The following is a 21,645-nucleotide window of genomic DNA, read 5'->3' as shown; positions in this document are numbered from 1 at the left end:
TTACTAAAGATTCAGGAATTTAATAAGGTCACCTTATAAACTGGGTCACCAAGACCACAAGCAAGATATTCTACAATTGAGATGGTATCTTCTCCCAAATAACAAAACAAGATACACATGCAAATCCCTATAAGAAATCAAAATCAGGAAACTTCAGCAGATGATTGTGTTGTTACCCAAGTAAATTGATCTGCACGGAGTCCACACAATACATACAACTAATACGACATGAATTAAACAAAAGGTAAACTTCCAAGGCATATCACAGTATATGATTATCCACAACTATCAAACTCGTCCATTAGAGATTTACTATAACAAACTCAATCTGGATAATGAAACAATCAAAATAAACAAACATGATTTGTCCCTAGGGAGCTGAAAAGTGCTAATAAGTATCAGTAATTCCAGTTCTTCAGACATTACCAAATGCAAAGGGTCTGCCAGTGGTTTGCAATCAAAAACATGCATATCTGCACAGAAAATCAGAATAAGTATTTATCTCCTATTACCAAAAAGTTATACCAGTATAGAATCAACAATGTAAAGCATAAACAAGTTAAAGTAACGAAATCGGGTAACTTAGAGAGAGAATTACTCCCATAACAAGCAGAATTTCATTATTAAACTCGGACAGTCTAAATTTAATTTTGTAGCTAGCTAAGTTATGTTTTAGACTACTCACAGAAAAACAATAAAGAAATAGCTTAGGATAGAAAAAGCTTATGATAGAGATAGAGAGTCCCTAGAGAGTTAATTTGGCAAGTATTAGAGAAGAAGTGTTTTGGGTACATATGTGGACATAGTTAAATATATGTACAATGGTGTAGTGACTAGTGTAAGAACCACATGGGGGGCGGGGAGTAAATTCCCAATTACAATTGGATTACATCAAGGATCAGCTTTAAGCCCATATTTGTTTGCGCTACTCATAGACAAGCTGTAATGTAGCTCTAAATAAGAGAAGGATCCTATTAGAGGCCCAGCAACAGGATCTCAAAGGAGGCTGCTGGTTCGAATGGGCAGAATTAGGGTTTTTAGGTCAATTTCTAAGTTTAGGCTTGGGGGAATGGGGTAATTCCTATATGGTTTTAATAGGCAGGTTTTAGGGAGTCTAATAAGCTAGGTTTGATTAGGTTTAGATAAGGATTTGAAATTTCAAAAATTAGGGTTAGGGTTTCGGGTTTTGGGAAATAAGAAAACAGTCAAAACTAGGGTTTAAAAGGGGATTTTAGGGCAGGGTTTCTGGTCGAGTTCTCCTAGGGTAGGGAACAATATTCGACCAAGGTATGAGGCCTAGGTCAGGGCTGGAAGTGGCAGATCTGAAAACTCTAGGGTTTTGGGTTTAATGGAGTTGGGGGGGATTTTAGGGTTTGAGAGATGAATAGAGGCAGGGCTTAGGATCGAGTGTAAGTGGCAAGGGGAAGGAGCTATGGCCCAATTCTGGTGGGGTTTTGGCGAGGGAATGATATACGACAGAATTAAGAGTGTTTAGGGTTTATGGGATTCAAACAAAATAAAAGGGGGATCGATGGGGGGGAATTAGAGGATTAGGAGAAGAAGATACTGATCAAATTGCAGCAGAACTCCACTGGCAGCAGCTTGAACAGAGTTGAAGGATAGAACCACCTTCGGATAGGGATTCTCCAGGCTGTCACGGCGCAAGGAGTCACAGGAGATCCACCTGCACTTCTTCCTTGATAAAACCACAAGGCAAAACATTCTAAAGAGCAGTAGCAGCAACAACCGGCAGCCAACAATTCTGTTTTTTCAAATATTCAACTGTTGGGGAGCCTCCACGATTTAACTTTATTTATAAGAAGGCCAAAGGCCAACACCTAATACAACTTAAACACTCCTTCATAAATCGTGGACGGGTGTAGATAACTTAAAAGACCTTAAAGTAAAAAGACCTAATTGTCCCTAACAACTTAAAAATAAAAGACTTAACTAAATCACTTAAATTGAACCAATTGAACCAATTGAACCAGGTGGGTGCAACCAATTTGAACCGGTTCAACTAAAAAACAGAAAAATAAACTATGTTTGAAATGGAAAAATACTAGAATGCAAACCTAAGCTATGGCTCCCAAACTAAGCCCTAATTTCAGGACTTTTTCTTCTTCCTACGGATGTGGGCACTTGGCGCTGCATCAAGCTGACTAGAGACATTCAAGATCAGTTCCCATGGTGTATGCTTTTTGTTGGGGATATTGTTTTGGTGGATGAAACAAAAGCAGGGACAAATGCAAAGTTACAATTATGTAGATCAACCTTGGAATCAAAAGATTTTTCAGATAAAAAGAACAAAATAGAGTATATGGTGTGTAGCTTTTGTAACAATAGGACTGAAAGGGAGGTAGTGAAATTGATGGTAGGGAGATACAGCAAAGTGAAAATTTTACAATGAATTAGAATGGGGTGGATGAAGTGGAGGGGTGCATCTAGAGTGTCATGTGATCAACATATTCCTTCAAGAGATGCTGAGTATACCAGTTTGCCAAAGGATCAAAGCAAAATACAAGTTTATATTCACCATTACCTGTACCTCATGCACCCTGGTTAGATACTTAGATATAAGCATGGTCGTGCTTGGACTGCCTCCTACTCGAGAGCGATATGATTCTCTTATGGTGGTAGTAGATCATTTCTCAAAGATGATCCATTTTCTGCCATGTTGCAAGACTTTCAACGCTTCTCATATTGCAAAGCTATTTTTCAAAGAAGTAGTGTGACTACATGGACTGCCAAAAACCATTGTCTTTGATTGTGAGGTCCAGTTTTGAGCTATTTTTGGAAGACCTTGTGGCTGAAAACTAACACAGCGCTCCAGTTTTCAACCGCATTCCATCCACAAACTGACGGACAAACAGTGGTAGTAAACTGAAGCTTGGAAAATTTGTTGAGGTGCCTAGTTCGAGATTATGAGAAGACATGGCCATCCATCCCTGACATTGCTGAATTTTGCACATAACAATGCCTTGGAATTCAGCCCTCACCATCCTATTAATCTTGTTCCACTTCCGCTCCAAGCTCGAATCAGCCATGAGGCTGATAAATTCTTGTGCCACATCACTGATGTGCATGTTGATGTCTGACGATGTATCACTTTAAGCAATGATGTTTATAAAGATAGCTGATCGTCATCGATGCTATGTGGAGTTTTAACTGAGAGGCATGGTGATGGTTTGTGTTAGTCCTGAGAGGTTCCAATCCGGTGTTGAAACTAAACTCCACCCAAGAAAGATGGATCCCTACAAGATGCTGAAACAAGTAGGACCGAATGCTTATGTGCTTCAATTGCCTGATGACATGAACATAAGCAACATCTTCAAGGTGGCTGATCTACATCTTTATGTGGGACATCACTCAGATGAGAGTGATACAGAACACATGTTGAGGCTGCCCCAACACAAGCCGCCTGTTGATGATGTCATAGAAGAGGTTTTGGATGACACTTACAAGACCACTCATTGTGGTATGGGTTATCATGTTTTTCTTGTCAAATGGAAGGCCGTCCATGACACAACAATACTTAGATTCATGCTGATGATTTCAGGAGGTTTGATCCCAAATTGTATGAGTATTACATGTCTTTCACCATTCATCCAAGACGAATGTTTTCAAGCCAGGGAGAGCTGATGCAGATCAAGACTACATATGTAAGAAGAAAGCCAAGCAAGGCCAACTCGTGGCCTAGTTCTTTGCTGTTTTTTTACTTAGTTTTATTTCATGTTCAATTGTTTTGGTTTGTTTTGGTTCAGAATGATTGAACCATGGTCTGATTTAAGTTATGGTTCAATTTTTGGTTCAGTTTAAGTTGCAATGTTTTATATATTTCTATTAGCTATTTATTAGTGGAATCCATATCAACTTATATATAAGCAGCTAGAGCATCTCCTAATCCCAATTTTTGGCAAGATTCTGACCTGCTGATCTGGAATTATCCCTGTTTTCCAGTTCTGCCCATGTTTCTTCTTAACCTACTGTTTATACCCTGATATACTGGTATCAGTTCTGATTTGCTGTTCTGTTTTGTTTACTGATATCAGAATCATAGCCAGAATTGATCGATAGTTTAAACCAAGGTTTAAAGTATCGGTACGTATCGTATCGGCCGATACATATCGGTATCGGTTGGTACCGATATGATACATACCTATACTTCAATTTTTTTTTTAAATGAACTATCTCGGATTGTATTGAAATGTATCGGCCGATACGATACGACCGATACATATCGAGACCATCGATACGTCCGGTAAAGGGTTTTGTGGGTGGTTTAACACGTATCGATACATACCGATACATATAGGCCGATACGGCTTGATACATACCGATACCATCGATACATTCAATAAAAAACCCTTTTCACTCACAGACTCGATACAGCTCCTATTCTAACTGAAAAATGGAGGAAAACCCTCAACCAAGAGTCTAAAATCTTGCATTTAATCTCGGTTTTTCATACTTTGGACTCAAAAACGAATCAAGGAGTGCTACAACATCATCGTTTGCATCATCCAATACTCTTCATGGCTATAAACGATTACAACATGTAAGAAACCTCATCATTTATAATAATTTCAATTTAATGCACTTGTTTGGTTATACATTATTCTCCATTTTAGTGTCTATGCATGATACTTGTTATATATTGCTTATTTATATTCTTTTTGTTCCAAAAGTGTATTTTCATGTGTATCTTGACCATTTCATTGCATATCTGTAGTGTTCAATACATATCTCCGATACGATACGATATGATTCGATACGTTCCTTAAAATCACCCAACCAATACGATACCCGATACCGATACTTTAAACCTTGTTTTAAACCCTAAATTCTGATCTCTATTTAGTCTCTGAAATTACTGTTTACCCCTATCCTTCTGCTACTAGGAATACTCCATATTCCCTGATCTAACTGTTGGATTGATTCAAACTTACAGCACCCATTCTGCACCTTAATTACTGAACTCGATTGGAGGTTCAGTCCAATCCATCCATCTGATTTTGAGTAAATTGATTTCTCCTTAATTCTGGATTTCTATTCTCTGTGAAAAGATTACGTTTGAAATTGTTTTGATCTTTCAATTGCAGTCCTACATTACTTACCTGTAGTATTGACTAGGGATGACACGCATCTCTCTCCCACAGAATTGAGCTCCTGCAGTCGCCTATTTGATGAATAATTTTGGTTCCATAAACCTAGTTTATTAGTATTACCAATTAAACCCATATATACACCATAGCCAATCTCCTTTAGAGTCATGTATTTCAAGAAACCAAATAAAAAAATAACCCAATTGCCCAACCCCACTAAACTCTTTTCAACCCTTAGGTCCCCCAAAAAACATAGATCTTCTCCGAGAAGCAAAATAAATTTTACATTCCTTATTCCAATTACCTTTACATAATCAAACTAGAAAAAAACTTTAGTAATCTCAAATTCTTGAATCTTCAAGCCTAACTTTCCCCAATTCTAATTTTTGGTGTTTGATAGAATTATTGCTATAGCAGTTCCATACAAGAAGACACTAAAATTAACAAAATATATTATCAAATTCCTCCATAAATGGATGAGCAAAATATCAATAAAGTTTGTTACAAGCCCTGCTTAATTGAGTCAAGGAAATTGAATTAAATGCAATCTACTGAACCAGATTAGTTTGAAGCAAATATATAACCTAATATCCCAGGATTATGAGTCAGAAATTGGAAAGCCTCACAGAATAGCATCTGGAGAAAGAAAAATGATCTAACCTTCCTCTTCAAGCAAATTTGCTTCATCTGCCTCACGTAATTCTCTATGAATGGACTGAACAGCTAATTTCTCGCGGCTAGCTTCTTCTGGCAAGGAGTCTAACGTAATAAGCGAAGCAGTAAATAATCAAAATCTACTATCTAGAGCAGATAATGAATAACTTCATCTAAAACAATTACAAAGACTGGTTTAGCTGCCAGCTAACATGCACATAGAGAATGAGTGAATGACAATGGTAACAACCGTGTTATATCATAAATGAATTAAAAGAAACCAGCTTCCTTTACCAGTAAACTCTGGCTGCAATGAACAGTAGGCAGCATCGATTCTGATCTTTACCCACAAACAACTAACTGCTTATCATTATGATGTTGAAAATAAAGAAGTATAAAAATTACTTGGCAAGGATATTATCAAGAATACATCACTGATAACAATAAAAATCGCTGATCTTATTATTTTTATTAAGAACACTCAAGCCAATATTAAAGTTTCATGGTTATTGAAGCACACTTATAATCAGCTAATACATCCTTGAAAACTCATTAGCAATACAATTCATCTAGAGGAATATTTTACTCTTTCTTTTTTCCTTATTCTTTCTCTTCTTTTTCCCAGCACTAGTTAATTAAAAAAATTACCAAAAATATATTGATCTAGGCCTGTTCCCCAAAAGCTAAATTTGAAAAACCACAAAATAGAGTGTATGAAGCACACAGATGCCTTACAATATCACATGCCTTAGAATTACCCGGACCCTAATCATTACATACCTTTCCTATTTTTTATAATGGAACCGATCCATTAAACACACAACATGGAGTACAGAACTTTCATCCAAAAGGACATCTCCTGATATCAAGGAAAGATAAGAGAAGAGAATATGACACAAAATAATTGGGGGGAGATGCACAATACCCAGTTCAGAGTCAGATGTCCAATCATCAAGACTCTTATTTTTTTTTTTAGCCTGAGTTACAAACTATGGCCTGCGTTGGTGGAAGCAAAAAAGAACTTAGAAGATATCCATGATCAGATTGAGAGGGAGGGTATGGATGATTGATTATTTGCTATAGAGGCGGATGCGAAGACATCTTACGTGAAGGCATTAGAAAATCACGAAAAACTTTGGGCGGAAAAGTCACGCATCAGGTGGATGAAAGTTGGAGACAGAAACTCGAAATTCTTCCATTTATCAACTAAAATCAAAAGGGAGAAGAATACAATCAGATCTCTGAAAAAGGAGGACGGCTTAGTTATCACTGATCAATCCCAGATAGCTTCCCATGTGGTGAGTTTCTATGACAATTTCCATAAAGCGGTTCCATTGATTGCTCACAATGATATTCTTGAATATATCCCAAGAGTGATTGATGATGTGGACACCTTGGGTTTAGAAGCTCTTCCTTCCAATGCTAAGATTAAAGCTGCAGTCTGGGACTTAGACCCTGATAGTTCCCCTGGGCTTGATGGTTTTTCAGGGGCTTTGTTTAGAAACTGTTGGGAGGTTGTTTCTGAAGACTTCTGTAGAGCAATAAAATTCTTCTTTTCTTCGGGAATCCTCCCAAGAGGGGTTAACAGCTGCTTCATTACTCTGATCCCCAAGGTGGATGGTGCACAGTCTTTGGACATGTTTAGACCGATCCGTATGGGCAACTTCTTCTATAAGACTATTTCCAAGGTGATGGTGATGAGATTAGCGGTGAAGCTACCGAGGCTGGTGTCAGAAGAGCAGGGAGCTTTTCAGAAGGGCATGATAATTTTGGAGAATATTGGTCTTGCTTCGGAACTAGCAAACCCTATGCACTCTGTTACTCGGGGCAGCGGTATAGGGATCATCAAGCTGGATATTCAGAAGGCCTATGATACCTTGTCTTGGGATTTTTGCTGTTCTGCGTGGCTTTGACTTCTCTGAGAAGTGGATTGGTTGGATTCAAGAACTTCTATGCTCTTTTAGAATCTCGATCTTGTTTAACGGTGGTCCAGTGGGGTTCTTTGATGTGGAAAGAGGTCTTCGTCAAAGGGATCCTCTCTCACCCATGCTCTTCATTCTGGCAGAGGAAGTGCTTTGCAGAGGTTTAAATTCCCTTTTGTCCAAAAACATGATCAAATCTTTGCCAGGTCCAAGAGGTGCGAAAGTCCCTAACCATCTTCTTTTTGTTGATGATGTGTTTATTTTCATAAATGCATCCTCCAAGTATATTGCAAATCTCAAATATTTCTTAGAAATGTACCAAGAGTTCTTGGGCCAGCGCATAAACCTCGAGAAAAGCAAATTATTCTTTGGCAGCGTCTTCTTAAGAAGATTCATACTGAGAACTCAAGCTGGATAGGATCGATTCGAAGGTCACGACCCTCAACATCACATCCACACGTCTAATAAGAGATAAGGACAGTTTTTAGAAAATATCAAACCCAAAAAAGTACAGAAATGCCCCCAAATAACCCCAAACGACCCACCTGGTCTGGTTCAAACTGAAAATGAACATATACCGAAATGGGTATCGATTCGAAGATATCTACCTCTTAATTACAGGAATAATGATTCTAGTGGACTTGTCATTACTCGGGGCAGCGGTATAGGGATCATCAAGCTGGATATTCAGAAGGCCTATGATACCTTGTCTTGGGATTTTTGCTGTTCTGCGTGGCTTTGACTTCTCTGAGAAGTGGATTGGTTGGATTCAAGAACTTCTATGCTCTTTTAGAATCTCGATCTTGTTTAACGGTGGTCCAGTGGGGTTCTTTGATGTGGAAAGAGGTCTTCGTCAAAGGGATCCTCTCTCACCCATGCTCTTCATTCTGGCAGAGGAAGTGCTTTGCAGAGGTTTAAATTCCCTTTTGTCCAAAAACATGATCAAATCTTTGCCAGGTCCAAGAGGTGCGAAAGTCCCTAACCATCTTCTTTTTGTTGATGATGTGTTTATTTTCATAAATGCATCCTCCAAGTATATTGCAAATCTCAAATATTTCTTAGAAATGTACCAAGAGTTCTTGGGCCAGCGCATAAACCTCGAGAAAAGCAAATTATTCTTTGGCAGCGTCCCTCTTACAAGGCATGGCATCTCAAATAGATAAATTGGGTATCTCAAAATGCTCTCTTCCCACTCATTACTTGGGAGTGGAGATCTTCAAAGGCCGTGTCAAGCGCAACCATCTTCTACCTTTGATGGACAAGGCTAAGGGAAGACTGTTGGGCTGGAAAGGTAATTTATTGCCTATGGCCAGTCATGTGGAGCTAGTTAAATCGGTCATCTCTGGCATCCCAGTCCAAAATTGTTCGATTTACTGGTGGCCTGAATCCCTTGTGAAGACTATGGAACGTTGGATGCGCAATTTTATATGGACAGGTGACTTGGACTCCCCTAAGAAGATCACGGTCAAATGGGACTCAATTTGCTGTCCCAAGCATGAAGGGGGGCTGGGGATTCGAAGACTGAGGGACATGAATAAGGCTCTGCTTTGCAAACTCACTTGGCAAATAAAACATGGGGAGACAGCTTTAGGGCGTTTCTTTCGAGCCAGATTTGTAAATCAGGATGGATCAATTAAATCTCACTATAAATGTTCGTCTATTTGGCCGGGGGTTAAAAGGATGTGGGAGTTCATTTCTGCCAATGAACGTTTGGTTTGATAGATGGCTTGGCCAATCCTCTATAGTTGAGCTTTCAGATTTGGATCCTTCTTCTTTTCAAGTTTTCAGGTCTCTAATAGTCGTGTGTCTGACTTTATTCAGCAGCCTGCATGGTGTTTCCCCGAAGTGGAGTCTCAATTTTTGAAGGATATTTTCTTCTCAGCCTAAGATGTAAAGCTCCCTAATCCTTCTCTAGAAGATTCTTGTGTCTGGTTCCTCTCCCCCTCTGATTTGTTTTCAGTGAAATCAGCGTGGGAGGCCATTAGAAAAAGAAATCCAAAAGTTGCTTGGTACTCATTGGCTTGGCTTAAAGGCCTTCAGCCCAGGCAATCGATCTTTGCCTGGAAACTTCTCCATGGCAAGATTCCCACTGACAATAAAGTCCTATTCAGAGGGGTTTATCTTCCTTCTAGGTGCGACCTGTGTCTTAGATCTGAGGAATCTCTTAATCATCTATTTATGAACTGTGCTTTTGCTCGCTCCATCTGGTCCTCTTTCACTGCCGTCTTTGGTGTGAGTTGACAGCAGCACACTTCTTTCCCTGATGTTGCATGATGGTGGAAAAGAAAAGCAGCTGCTGTCTCCCTTAAGGAAGCTTGGCTGGCTGGGTTGGTTCTCATCCTTTATTTTGTATGGCTGGAGAGAAATCGAAGGTGTTTTGATGATTGTTTGAAAAGCCAACATCAGATTTGGAATATGGTAAGAAGGGAGCTTAGTGCTTTATCCTCAGCTTTCAATCACCGTATTTCATCGATCAATGATTTCACTCAGGCTCGAAGATTAAACCTTCAGTATCAACTCCATAGGCCTCAAAAAATGCTGGAGATTTTTTGGATTTCTCCTCCCTCGAGCTGGTTGAAACTCAACATAGATGGTTGTTCCCTCGGAAATCCAGGCCGGGCTGGTGCAGGTGGTGTGTTTCGTGATAGTTACGCCACTGTGATCTTTTCCTTCAGTCAGTTCTTGGGTGTAAGAACCAATTTTGAAGCTGAATTTTGGTCTCTTGTTTTTGGTATGGAAAATGCAAGCAGGTTGGGTGTGTCTAATCTGTGGATTGACTGCGATTCAGTAGCTGCCGCAGTCTTGGTCTCTCAAAATAAAATCCCTTGGTTTGTGCGGGAGAGATGGCTCGCCCTTCAATCTTATCTTCTCTCTATTGAGTGGAAAATTTCCCATTGCAACAGAGTTGCGAGCCCTGTAGCAGACTACCTAGCTAAGTCAGCTGCAAAGTCGATGGTATCCTCGGAGATGGTGTCTCTTCCCCCCTCTATTCATGATGAATTATTAATCAATGCTCAATGTAGACCGAGATATCGGTTTTTGTAGTCTGTTTTAATGCTCTGTGTAGCAGATCCTTCTCTCCCATTGATGGCTATGCTGTAGGTGGGTCAGTGGGTCTTGGCTAGTTTGTTTTTTGTATCTGGTGTTGGCCAGTTTTATATCTTTGTACTTTTTTTCCTCTTTTAATTTAATTGATCCTTTTAGCAGGAAGGAAAAAAAAAACTATGGCCTGAAACTATTTGATGCAGATTTATCACAAAGCTGGGCTTCTTTTACCAAGTCACGTTATCACTTAAGTGAGTGATCACATGACCACTATTTACAAAAAAATAAAACTAAGGAATTAAAACAGCTAATCCCGTATGCAACCCTATTACCCAAACTTTAGGTCTATAAAAATGACCTATTACATTGGAAACCCATGGACATAGTTCAAGAACTCGTCGAGATCTCGGTAATATCTCCCTTTTTGAAAAAAGCGAGACGAGACTTAAGGCGAAATGAAATATTACCCCAACTCATTCGAGTCAAGATCTCGGTTCGACCGAGATTTGGACCAAACTTACCTTTATAATGTACATATCTCAACCGAGACAGTCGAGATATCTCCAAAACTCGACTGTCTAAGTGAACTCAACAAAGAAGTGTGCATTGGACCTGATTTTTGAGGATTTTCGACGGGGGTTTATGATAGAGATATATGTAATATGTTAATATTGATGTATTGCACACTTTTACATTTGTAATGTTTATTTAAGTTGTTTTATATTGATTGCTTTCAATTACTAAATTATGTGTAGAATAGGGCCTATCAGTACATTATCGCCTACCAACCTACAGTCCGAAGTGAAACTACTATTTGGACTTTGTTTTTGCAAAATCTGATAGTGTCATTGTGTTTAAATGGCCTAAAATAGGCTGAGTACCAAGTTTCAGGCCCAAACTAGGTCTAAAACCCACCAAAACCAGCCTTCGAGTTCAAAAAAAAAATTAACACCAACTCGTCGAGATCTCAGCCCAACATGTATACAACCCAACCCTAGACTTATTCCTAAGCAAAGAAGCCCAGTTTGGTGATAAATCTGCATCACTATTTGTCCATGTAAACAACACTTCAGTATTTTCTGTCCCTCTGTAACAAAAGAAACAGTACTTTAAGATTCTGGAAATGACTTCTCATGTACACCTGTCAACCATTTGCTTCCAAACATTAAAAACCACTGCTGATACCACTGGTAATGCAGGCAACACAACTCTAGAGAAAAACTAAAAACTATCTAATGAAATATTCAACTACAAAGAAGAAAAAGGAAAAGACTTTCTTACGGTTTAGGTTGGTCTGGTTCAATTCAGAACTAGTTCACTGGTTCAAACCTGGCCTATGTTACAATTCATGTGATACTGTTGAAAAAGGAAAAGACTTTCTTACGGTTTAGGATGGTCTGGTTCAATTCAGAACTAGTTCACTGGTTCAAACCTGGCCTATGTTACAATTCATGTGATACTGTTCATGCCCGCTTTTATTACAATTGTTATTTAAGTGGTAGTAGTTGGCTCGATTAGGGACTCCATAAGGCCAGCCTTATTTCAGTCTTCCTTTATTACTTCAGATTCCTAGTTAGTTTAAGTTACCTTATCAATTCAGGAATCAGGATTGACTTGGGCCTTTCCTTTTTTGAGTTTGAGTTTGTTTTTGAGTCTTCTATAAAATTTTGTAAAGGGCTACAGCCCTGGACACAAATTTGATAAATAGAAGTTAGCTTTTTTTCCTTTGTAACTGTGGTGATTCAGGAACCCTGGTAATGATTCCAGGAATCTGTAGTGATGATTCCAAGGTTGGGGTACTGGTGGTGATTCCAACCCTGCAGATCAGGTGGTGATTCATGATCATATCTTTTATTTCTTTTTTTTTTTCCACAATTGCATATCAGTTTTGTCGCTGTTTAAGGGGCATAAATTTATGCTATCAAATTATCTGGTTTTTGGGGTTTTAAGAATCCTAGCCTCAGCAGCAATCTCTCAGTACCTCAAATCTGTCTATCAGATTGAAATCATATTTTACAAACAAGATTTATTGCTTGTATTCTTCAATTGACTGGAATTTCAGGGTGATCAAAATTATTTAAATCAAGTTTTCTGGTTTTCTCTCAAATCTGGTTCTATCCCTATACCTGTGATCCTTCCGCAAGCTGAGAAGACTGAAGCCTGGAAGAAATCAGAGTAGCAGGGGAGAGAAGAATGTGTAAGAAGAAGACGGCGAGGGGGGAAAGGAACACACAATACTAGCCGTGCAGGCTCTTCATAAACACAAACTTAATTCATCTTTTCAATCTGAAATTTCATCCTATTACAAGCTATTTAAAAGAAGAAAATCCAACTAACAAAGGAAACCTATCAAACTTGGAAACAAACTTTAACAAGGAAACAATCTCCTAAGATTCCTAACCAACTCTAACACTTGTAAATGTATCCCACTTTTTAAAGTTGACTGAATAAAATATTATCTACCTAAATAAAATAAATTCCAAATATCCTACTGGACCGAAGACTCAAACTGGACCTGGTTTATCTCCATCTGGATACCCAACTGGGTTTGGGTCGGTCCAAGGCAGTGTATCTGCATCAATTCCCCCGGTATTGAAAAAAACTCGCCCATGAGTTTTGTAAAATGAGAGAATCAGCACCATTCGATCGACATCACGATCTTCTGATGGTCGTTACCAAACAACGTCTCTTCGATGTGAATCTAATCGTGGGGTTTCACAACTGAAATCGAACCGTCGATCAATTATTCAATTGCAACCTTGATCGGACCATATACTTCAGTTTGATCGTCGCTTTCATTGTCCACATTTTCTTCTACATCTGCTCCGCATTCTTACGATTGTATCATGCTTGACATCTTATCATAGAAGAAGTTGTTAATATTGGCAAGCTCCCGAAAACCTGTCGTCAAATTAGAAAGTTCTATTTGCAATTTACGAAACTCATCGCTAATCGCAAGGAGGAAATCGTACCGATCAACTTTCATGATGTAGTGGATTTATGATAACAATGGCAGAATTGTAATTTATTGGACTGCAAACTAAATAGAAGAAAAGAAGGCTAATGTAACGTATCGGTGAGAAGGGGTAAACTTGGAAAGTAAAAAAAAACAACGTAGAATATGAATACCGATCAACTTTCATGATGTAGTGGATTTATGATAACAATGGCAGAATTGTAATTTATTGGACTGCAAACTAAATAGAAGAAAAGAAGGCTAATGTAACGTATCGGTGAGAAGGGGTAAACTTGGAAAGTAAAAAAAAAACGTAGAATATGAATAGAAGGGAGGGACAATTCTGGAAAGAAAAAAATAACACTTAAAACAAAATCATAAGAAGGGGATATACATGGAAGAACAATAAAATTTGAAAAGAAATAAAGTGGGGCGGGGGTACTATGGGAAAAAATAGAGAATAAAAGTTAAAAAGTAAAAGTGAGAGGTGAAAAGGGTGGGGTAATTCTGGAAAAGAAGACTTAAAATAAAGTATGACGTAAGAGGGGAATAATATGGGAAGACTGGGTTGTAAAAGAGGAACTTATCATTGGAATCTTGGAGTGGAAAACGTGTTGAGGCTGTCTTCTTCCAATGGACAACCAGCGGTTGGAGTTCCACTTCGAAGTGGAATCTGTTACGCAGTAGAACCAGAGGAAAGCAGCGAAAGAGACACTGTGAGTTCTGGAGAAGAGCAGTGTGAATGATCTATGCGACTTTGAAGCGGATGATGCTGATAAAGGGAGATCAGTGGAGTTCGACTTGCGGTGAGGGCTTCGAATCAGGTATGCTTATTTTTTTGTTCTTTGCCTCTCACTTTCTCTCTTCTCTTCTTATATCTCTTTTTTTTTCTTTACTTTTTTTCTTCTTTTTTTTCGGTTCTGGTTGTTGCTGGCGGAACCGAAAGCAGGGGAAGGGGTCAATTGATTCACAGGGGGGGGGAGGGCTGTCACTGGAATCAACAGTGATTTTTTTTTGTTTTAGGTCGAGTGGATGGGATGATTTTTCAAAGGAGTATGGCTGAAGTGGAGGGAGTTTCAGTGGAAATTGATATAATGGGTGGTCTAGGGTTTCAGTGGGAGATGGGAGAGAGAGGGTTGCTGCGGGAAGGGGATGGGTTAGGGTTTTTTGAGTCGATATCTCTATTTTGCAACAGAGACAATTTTTTTTTTTTTTTTTTTTTTTTTTTTTTGGGGGGGGGAGGGGGAGTATGGGAACGAAGGGAGGTTGCTGCTGGTGCTATTCGATCACAACTGCTGTGAAGAAGGAAAAAGAATAGAATGGGGAGAAGGATCACAAGGGAAGGAGGAAGATGGAATCCTTTGGCTCTGATACCAAATTGGTGGAGGGCCAGTTAGGAGAAGAGGGAAGCCTGGAAGAAATCAGAGTTGCAGGGGAGAGAAGAACATGTAAGAAGAAGAAGGGGAGGGGGGAAAGGAACACACAATACCAGCCACGCAGGGTCTTCACAAACACAAACTTAATTCATTTTTTCAATCTGAAATTTCATCCTAATACAAGCTATTTAAAAGAAGAAAATCCAACTAACAAAGGAAACCTATCAAACTTGGAAACAAACTTTAACAAGGAAACAATCTCCTAAGATTCCTAACCAACTCTAACACTTGTAAATGTATCCCACTTTCTAAAATTGACTGAATAAAATATTATCCACCTAAATAAAATAAATCCCTAATATCCTACTGGACCCAAGACTCAAACTGGACCCAGTTTATCTCCATTTGGATACCCAACTAGGTTTGGGTTGATCCAAGGCAGTGTATCTACATCAACATACATACATACATACATACATATATATATATATATATATATATATATACATACACACACACACACATGCCAGGCTGCGTGGCGCCTGCACCCAGACACAGGACGGGCAAAATGACCACCCCGCTCCATGTGAAATGAGAAATCCCACCCCGCTCTCATTGGCCCTCCCCCCCCCCAACGCTAGTGCAGGGGCCACACAGCCTGGTCAGCGATATATATTCTCTGAGCCGCACTTCTGTGTCTTTCTCTCCCCTCTTCACATGAAATGACCTTGTTGCCCTCCATGTACGATGCCATTTTATTGCACCTCATTGGTGCACTCCTCTATGCCGCTTGCTCAGACAACCGTCCCCCTATATATATAATATATTCTCCCCTTCTCTGCTTTTTTACAAATTTCAGATCTGATTTTAGTCCCAGAAACTGATGCCACCTTAGCCAGCTCCATCTAATTACACCATCCTCCATTTGATCATTGAAAAAACATTAGACGCACTGAGCTGTCTTGCTGCCATCCTAAAACACTATCTAGGAGCAGAGACATTTACAGTTAAAGAAATGGCCTTCTTATTGAGGAACAATAGATTGTAAATCATTATTCATGAATTTTGACCTCTCTTCTAGGAATTGTGATTCATGATCAATTTCACTCCAAAATCAGGAAATCTTGAACGTTATTGTAGACCCTGATATGTTGTAATTTGTAAAGTTCTAGGACTAAAGTCCCAACTACTTGGTGCTGATACATGAATTCTAAATTTCTATTGTACATTCCACTCCAAGTTCACTATTTTCACCAAAATTATGAGAATACACCAAATTCGGTATTAAGTCAGGCTAAAATATTTCTAAGCAAACAATACGATATGATTTTGTATTCCTTCACCATGAAAGAAACCATAATTCGAACACTTACTTTCAGTACAATGTAAAACTATGCCAGCAACCAAACAAAAATAAAACCATTCCCCTTTTTCTTGGCAAGTAACATATAGATTTCATCCAAGAAAGGAGCAAGCCCCATACAGAAAGCAGGTAAAGAAGTCATTGTGACTAATATTTGCATTGGCTTAAACTTATCCACAACACCAATAAATTATCACATGCATTATACATTTATGTGATTTCACAATATGTTGTAGATATTAAAATGATTCCGTATACTTATTACCATCAATTTAAATGCTTATGAGCATGGTTCGAGAACTCGCGAGATCTCGCCGAGTTTCTCGGTTTCGTGAGATCCCGAGATGAGATGCCATACGCATTCTAAAATTACACTTTCTCGGCGAGATCTCGAGATCTCGGATCTCGGTACACATTTTTTCCAGTTTTTTTTTTAGTTTTAAAAGTTCAATATCTCGCCAAGATCTCGGCGAGATCTCGAGATCTCGGTATCGGGTTAGAACATGGTTTTTTACCCATTTTAATTGCCCATTTGACCCATGTGCCTATTTTATTAAAAGAGGGCAATGGACAGAACTCGGAAATGTCAATAGTTCTGTCCATAGCTCTCTAAACAAAGGGGAAAACACTCAAACAGCTCTCTCCCTCAAATTTCTTCCTCTTTCTTTCAAATCTTGGGTGGATTGCATTGTTTGAAGTGAGATTCAAGTGCTAAAGTGAAGATTCAACTCCAACAATCCAAGAATCATCACCTATTTGTAGGATTCCAAAGTAAAACTCATATTTGGACTTATTTTTGGCAAATCTGGGCATGCCATTGTGTTTAAATGGCCTGAAATAGGCTGGATACCAAGTTTCAGACCCAAAATATGTGTAAAACCCACCGAGTTGGGGGTCCGAGTCAAAAAAAAAAAAATGCAGCAACTCGCCGAGATCTCGGCTCGACTCGGTTTCTGGCTTGGCCGAGATGCCACCGAGACCCGAGTCTTAGAACCTTGCTTATGAGTAATTACAATGCATTCCCAGTTGCTTCCAGCTCATGAACTAGCAAGTCGGTGCATTGATAATTTGATGTTCTAAAATGCACATACATTTACTGTAGTCCTCAAACCATGGATATCAAAGGCAACAATAAATCTTAGGAGTACCTGCTGTGATTTCTGAGAAATTTCCAGTTTCCAGAAGCCTCACCATAGCTGCCATTCTCCACTTTCCAAGTGCACATACCATCGAGACCAAGGCAACCTATGGATTGATAGTCTACATCAGTTTGCACATGATCTTTAATCCCATAACTGAGCAGTGCTCCAAAGTATATAAGCAATCTAGTTCAGAAACTATTTAGTGAAATTGTAGCATGACTTGATAAAAAGGCAAACTACACATGCTAAAATGCATCTGAAGTACAAAAACATATTGCACAATAGAAAACATGCAGTTGTGAAACAGGGAAGAAGAACTATAAACGGTAAACTACAAACCCTACATCCAAACACAAGTGTAAATATTATTTTGACAGATAGGCAGGTTCTAAGTTTGCTGCCATTTGGGTTATTGAGAAATTTACACAACACCAATAAAAAACGATTGCTGCCTTTTTCATGGTCATGCTAGGCGTTTGCAAAGATGGTTGCTCAGTCATTGAAAATTTCAGCAATCGTTTTTACTAAAATCTCTGAGAAAGAGTTAAAAAGGGGATCTTTCTCAGACATCCCCCTTTTGGAAGATTAACTATGAGCTTTTTCAAAAAAGGGCTGTTGAGCACTGGTTTATTGATAGGATGGAATCTCGCATCCACTGTTGCAATGCTGCATGGGAGGATGGCTCTTCCTTCCCATTTTAGATTGCGAGGAGGTGGTTGAAGTCTTAAGCTGAGGAAGCCATGGTATCAAGCATCCATACATATCATCCGTATCAATCTGATACATATCACGATTAGCCATGTCAATAGGATACAAAACTGATACATAAGAAAAATGTATGCACAGAACGGATATGGTACAGATACACTCAATAAACAGGCTGCCGAAACCCAGTTTTTGAAAGAAGACTTCCTCCTACTTTATTTTTTTTGGCCAAAACCCATTTTTCCCATCAATACTCAAAAGCAACCTAGGACGAGTGAGTAAACAAGCAAAAATTTGCTTTGAAGCTCATCAAAGTGGAGATCGAACAGCAAAGCCACAGGTTGAAGTATGTTAAAAATTTTCATTTTCTAGCTTGAATATTGGCTTTTCTTCCATGGTTTTGTCAAGTATCACATCTAAACTAGAAAACTGACCTAGATTAGATCATCTTGAATCATTTGTGATCGATAATATATAATTATGTGGATGATGACTTTGACCCAACCCTAAAATAATGGAGACATGTAATTTGATCAACAAATACTTGCTAACAGTCTTGAAACACGGACATCACCTAGGGTCCACAACAACTAAACTAGTCCTTTTTTTTAAAAGACAATTTAAAGATAAGGAGAGCTTGTGTACGGCTAATTCTTTTTTAACTACTTAAAAAGGGTGGCTCAGGAGGCTTGATAGGATATGTAAGGGTCAGAGGCACCAGGTGATAGCTAATTTAATTGCAGAGCTAATTGCAAGAAGGCACCAGGCAGTCTCTAAGAATTGTGTTCCCGGGGGGAGGGGCGGCGGGGGATTCCAATAGGCATTGCTGCTTGAGCACTGCAAACTCTTTGTACCAGGGAGGAGGGGAAAGGACAACCCAGGGCGCAGATCATTAGACACCAATGACAACGACTCATAGATATTATTAAACCAAATCGTGGGACTAGAAGTCAATAATTTGTTAACAGAAGTGTTAAGTGTGGTATTGGAACCCAGGACCTAGCATAAATGGGATAGTGGAGAACACAATGGCTCTACAGGAAAAACTGATGCATCTAGTCTCAGGAAGGATGAAATTGGTGGGAAATCAGTTCAAGAAACTACACTTCAGGGGGTATGACTATATATACTGCAAGTGGAATGTCTAATTCTCTATGTATAAAGACCATGGAACTAAATCTCGATTGAAACTTGCAGTTTCGACTGAGAGATCTTGGTTTTGCAAGAAACCGAGACGAGATGATCATCGACTTTAAAAAGTCCCATGTTTTGACCCAACTCAACTAGTTTCGACCTGTTTCAACATGTTTCGACCATATTTCGACCTAAACACCTATAAGTGTCACTTATCCCCATTGAAACTTGAGGAAACCAGGACAGATACTTAGGCCTTGTTTGTTTGATGGATAAAAAGGGGTGAGAAACTTGTGAGGGTGGGTCCCACATGTTGTGGGTTGGGTTGACAAGGAAAGGAAAGGAAAGGAATGGAATATACATTTTGTAGTGGGGTGGGATTTAGTGGGAAAGAGAGGAAATGGACATGGGGTGGGATTCTATGGGAAAGAAAGGAAATAGGAAGAGGAGAGAGATAGACTTAAAAGTAACATTTCCATGAATAGTGCCAAAGTCCTACCAATTTGGTAGAATTTGAAAGTGAATGGTTGGGAAAAAGAGGGGTGCCACCTCACCAAACAAGAATAAATGCATTTAATGAGCTTGTCTAGAAGTTTCCCACCCCATCTAACCAAACAATCACATTTGTGAGAGTTTGTGGGAAACAAGTATAAGTTTCCCACCCCCTTTTTACCTTTTGCACTTTTCTCCGTCAAACAAACAAGGCCTTACTTATGCCTAATATCATTTAAGTAAATGATTCATTTACTTAATATATTATTCATAAATAAACAAATACCCCCCTATTTGAATCCAATAAAAATAGTTACAAAATCAAATTTGGATAAAAAGTTAACTCCCCAGTTCAAGAACAAAACTGGATTTTCGGGGGTAGGTGAAATTTTCAACTTTCTAATGCTGGGATTTTTCTCAAATCTAAAAAATTCATAAATCTTAATATGGTTAAACATTGCTAAAAAACAAAAGGTTGGTAAAATATTCATTTGTTTTGTTGTCTAAGAAAATATTTTCTTTGCACCACCGCCATAAACCTGTTGTGCATTAGGTTTTTCTTTTCCCCCGGTTCCATTGCTACCTTATTTTTTTCTTTATCAGATCACCTATATATAAATTTGATAAGATTAGATATCGGAAGCGAAGGATTATCATTTATGAATTTATCTTAACTAGTCTCTCAAGTTTCAACTGAGAGAAATCGATCATGGTTGAAGGCTTAACCAAGCTTGTGTTTCAAGGAAAAGGAAGAAATTTTTCGCAAAAATATTGCAGTTTATGGAAGGGTAAAGAATTTCGTAGCAGAGAAGATCGCAAATATAAAAAAAAGGGGCCACTGATGTAGATTTCAAGAGCGGTGGGCCGGTGGCAGTGATTTCGCCATCTTTAATGCAAGGTCTCGACAGGCAACCCGTACAGCACTGCCATACCAATTTGCGAGATCTATCACAGGAAGAGGAGAGGGGACTTGGGGGAGAGAGACGAGAGATTGCAGGGGCGGGATGTGTAGCAGGGGTGAGGCAGAGTGTGTAACAGGGGTGGCTTGGGTGAGAGGGTCCAAGGGAGCATGGTGGGGCGGGGTTGCAGGGGAGGGATGGGCAGGGGAGCTGAGAGTGATAGCGGGAGAGGTAGGGGATAGTTCACAGATGGGGGGTAGGGGAAGGGGAGGCAGGGTTGTGGGATTTGCAGGGTGGGTGGGGATGGTCGCGGACTCGCAGGGTTGCAGCAGGGGAGGACGAGCAGGAAGAAGAAGAAACAAAGAAATTAAAAGAATATTAATAAGAATAATAAAATCAGAAAGCAACAAAAATTAATAAAAGGATGATGGAAGCTCGTAGGTGATGACAACCATGAGAACCGATTAATATTAAGGGTAATTTGGTCATTTAAAAATAACAAGGGAGAAGAAGAAGTAAGAGTTCATTTTTTGGGGGAGTCAAAGTAAAACTTCTGACAGGGGACTTTGAGTAAATAAGGTATAAGTTCAAGGGAGTGATAGAAATTTTCCCTTAAAAGAGAACCTAAAATCACTTAAATTGAACCATTGGTTGAACCAGTTCAATTTATAAACTAAATTTCCAAAATAGAACTAAGTATGGAACTAAAACAACTAATCCTGTATGCAACCCTATTACCCATACTTTAGGCCCATAAAAGTGGCCTATTACATAGAAAACTCATGGGATCAAAGGTCCAACATGTATATAACCCAACCCTAGACTTATTCCTAATAAAACAATCCTATTTTG

At 39.0% G+C, this 21,645-nt stretch overlaps 1 protein-coding gene across 11 annotated transcripts in view; it reads right to left on the bottom strand.

Annotated features, from left to right (window-relative positions):
- Positions 1-21,645, bottom strand: part of LOC122669071 — a 60,668-nt gene that overhangs the window by 24,070 nt on the left and 14,953 nt on the right. For 7 of the 11 annotated variants that reach the window (XM_043865707.1, XM_043865716.1, XM_043865711.1 and 4 more), the window contains 3 exons: positions 17,570-17,666; positions 5,766-5,864; positions 427-473 (listed from right to left, as the gene is read on the bottom strand). In XM_043865707.1, the coding sequence (XP_043721642.1) occupies positions 427-473; positions 5,766-5,864; positions 17,570-17,666 (243 nt within the window). Of the gene's footprint in view, positions 1-426; positions 474-5,765; positions 5,865-17,569; positions 17,682-21,645 lie in introns of all 11 variants that reach the window. The other 4 variants (XM_043865709.1, XM_043865717.1, XM_043865713.1 and 1 more) reach the window with 2 other exon arrangements.

Source organism: Telopea speciosissima, chromosome 7, assembly GCF_018873765.1.
Source record: "Telopea speciosissima isolate NSW1024214 ecotype Mountain lineage chromosome 7, Tspe_v1, whole genome shotgun sequence".
Classification (NCBI taxonomy): domain Eukaryota; kingdom Viridiplantae; phylum Streptophyta; class Magnoliopsida; order Proteales; family Proteaceae; genus Telopea; species Telopea speciosissima.
This window is presented reverse-complemented; position numbering and strand designations above follow the sequence as displayed.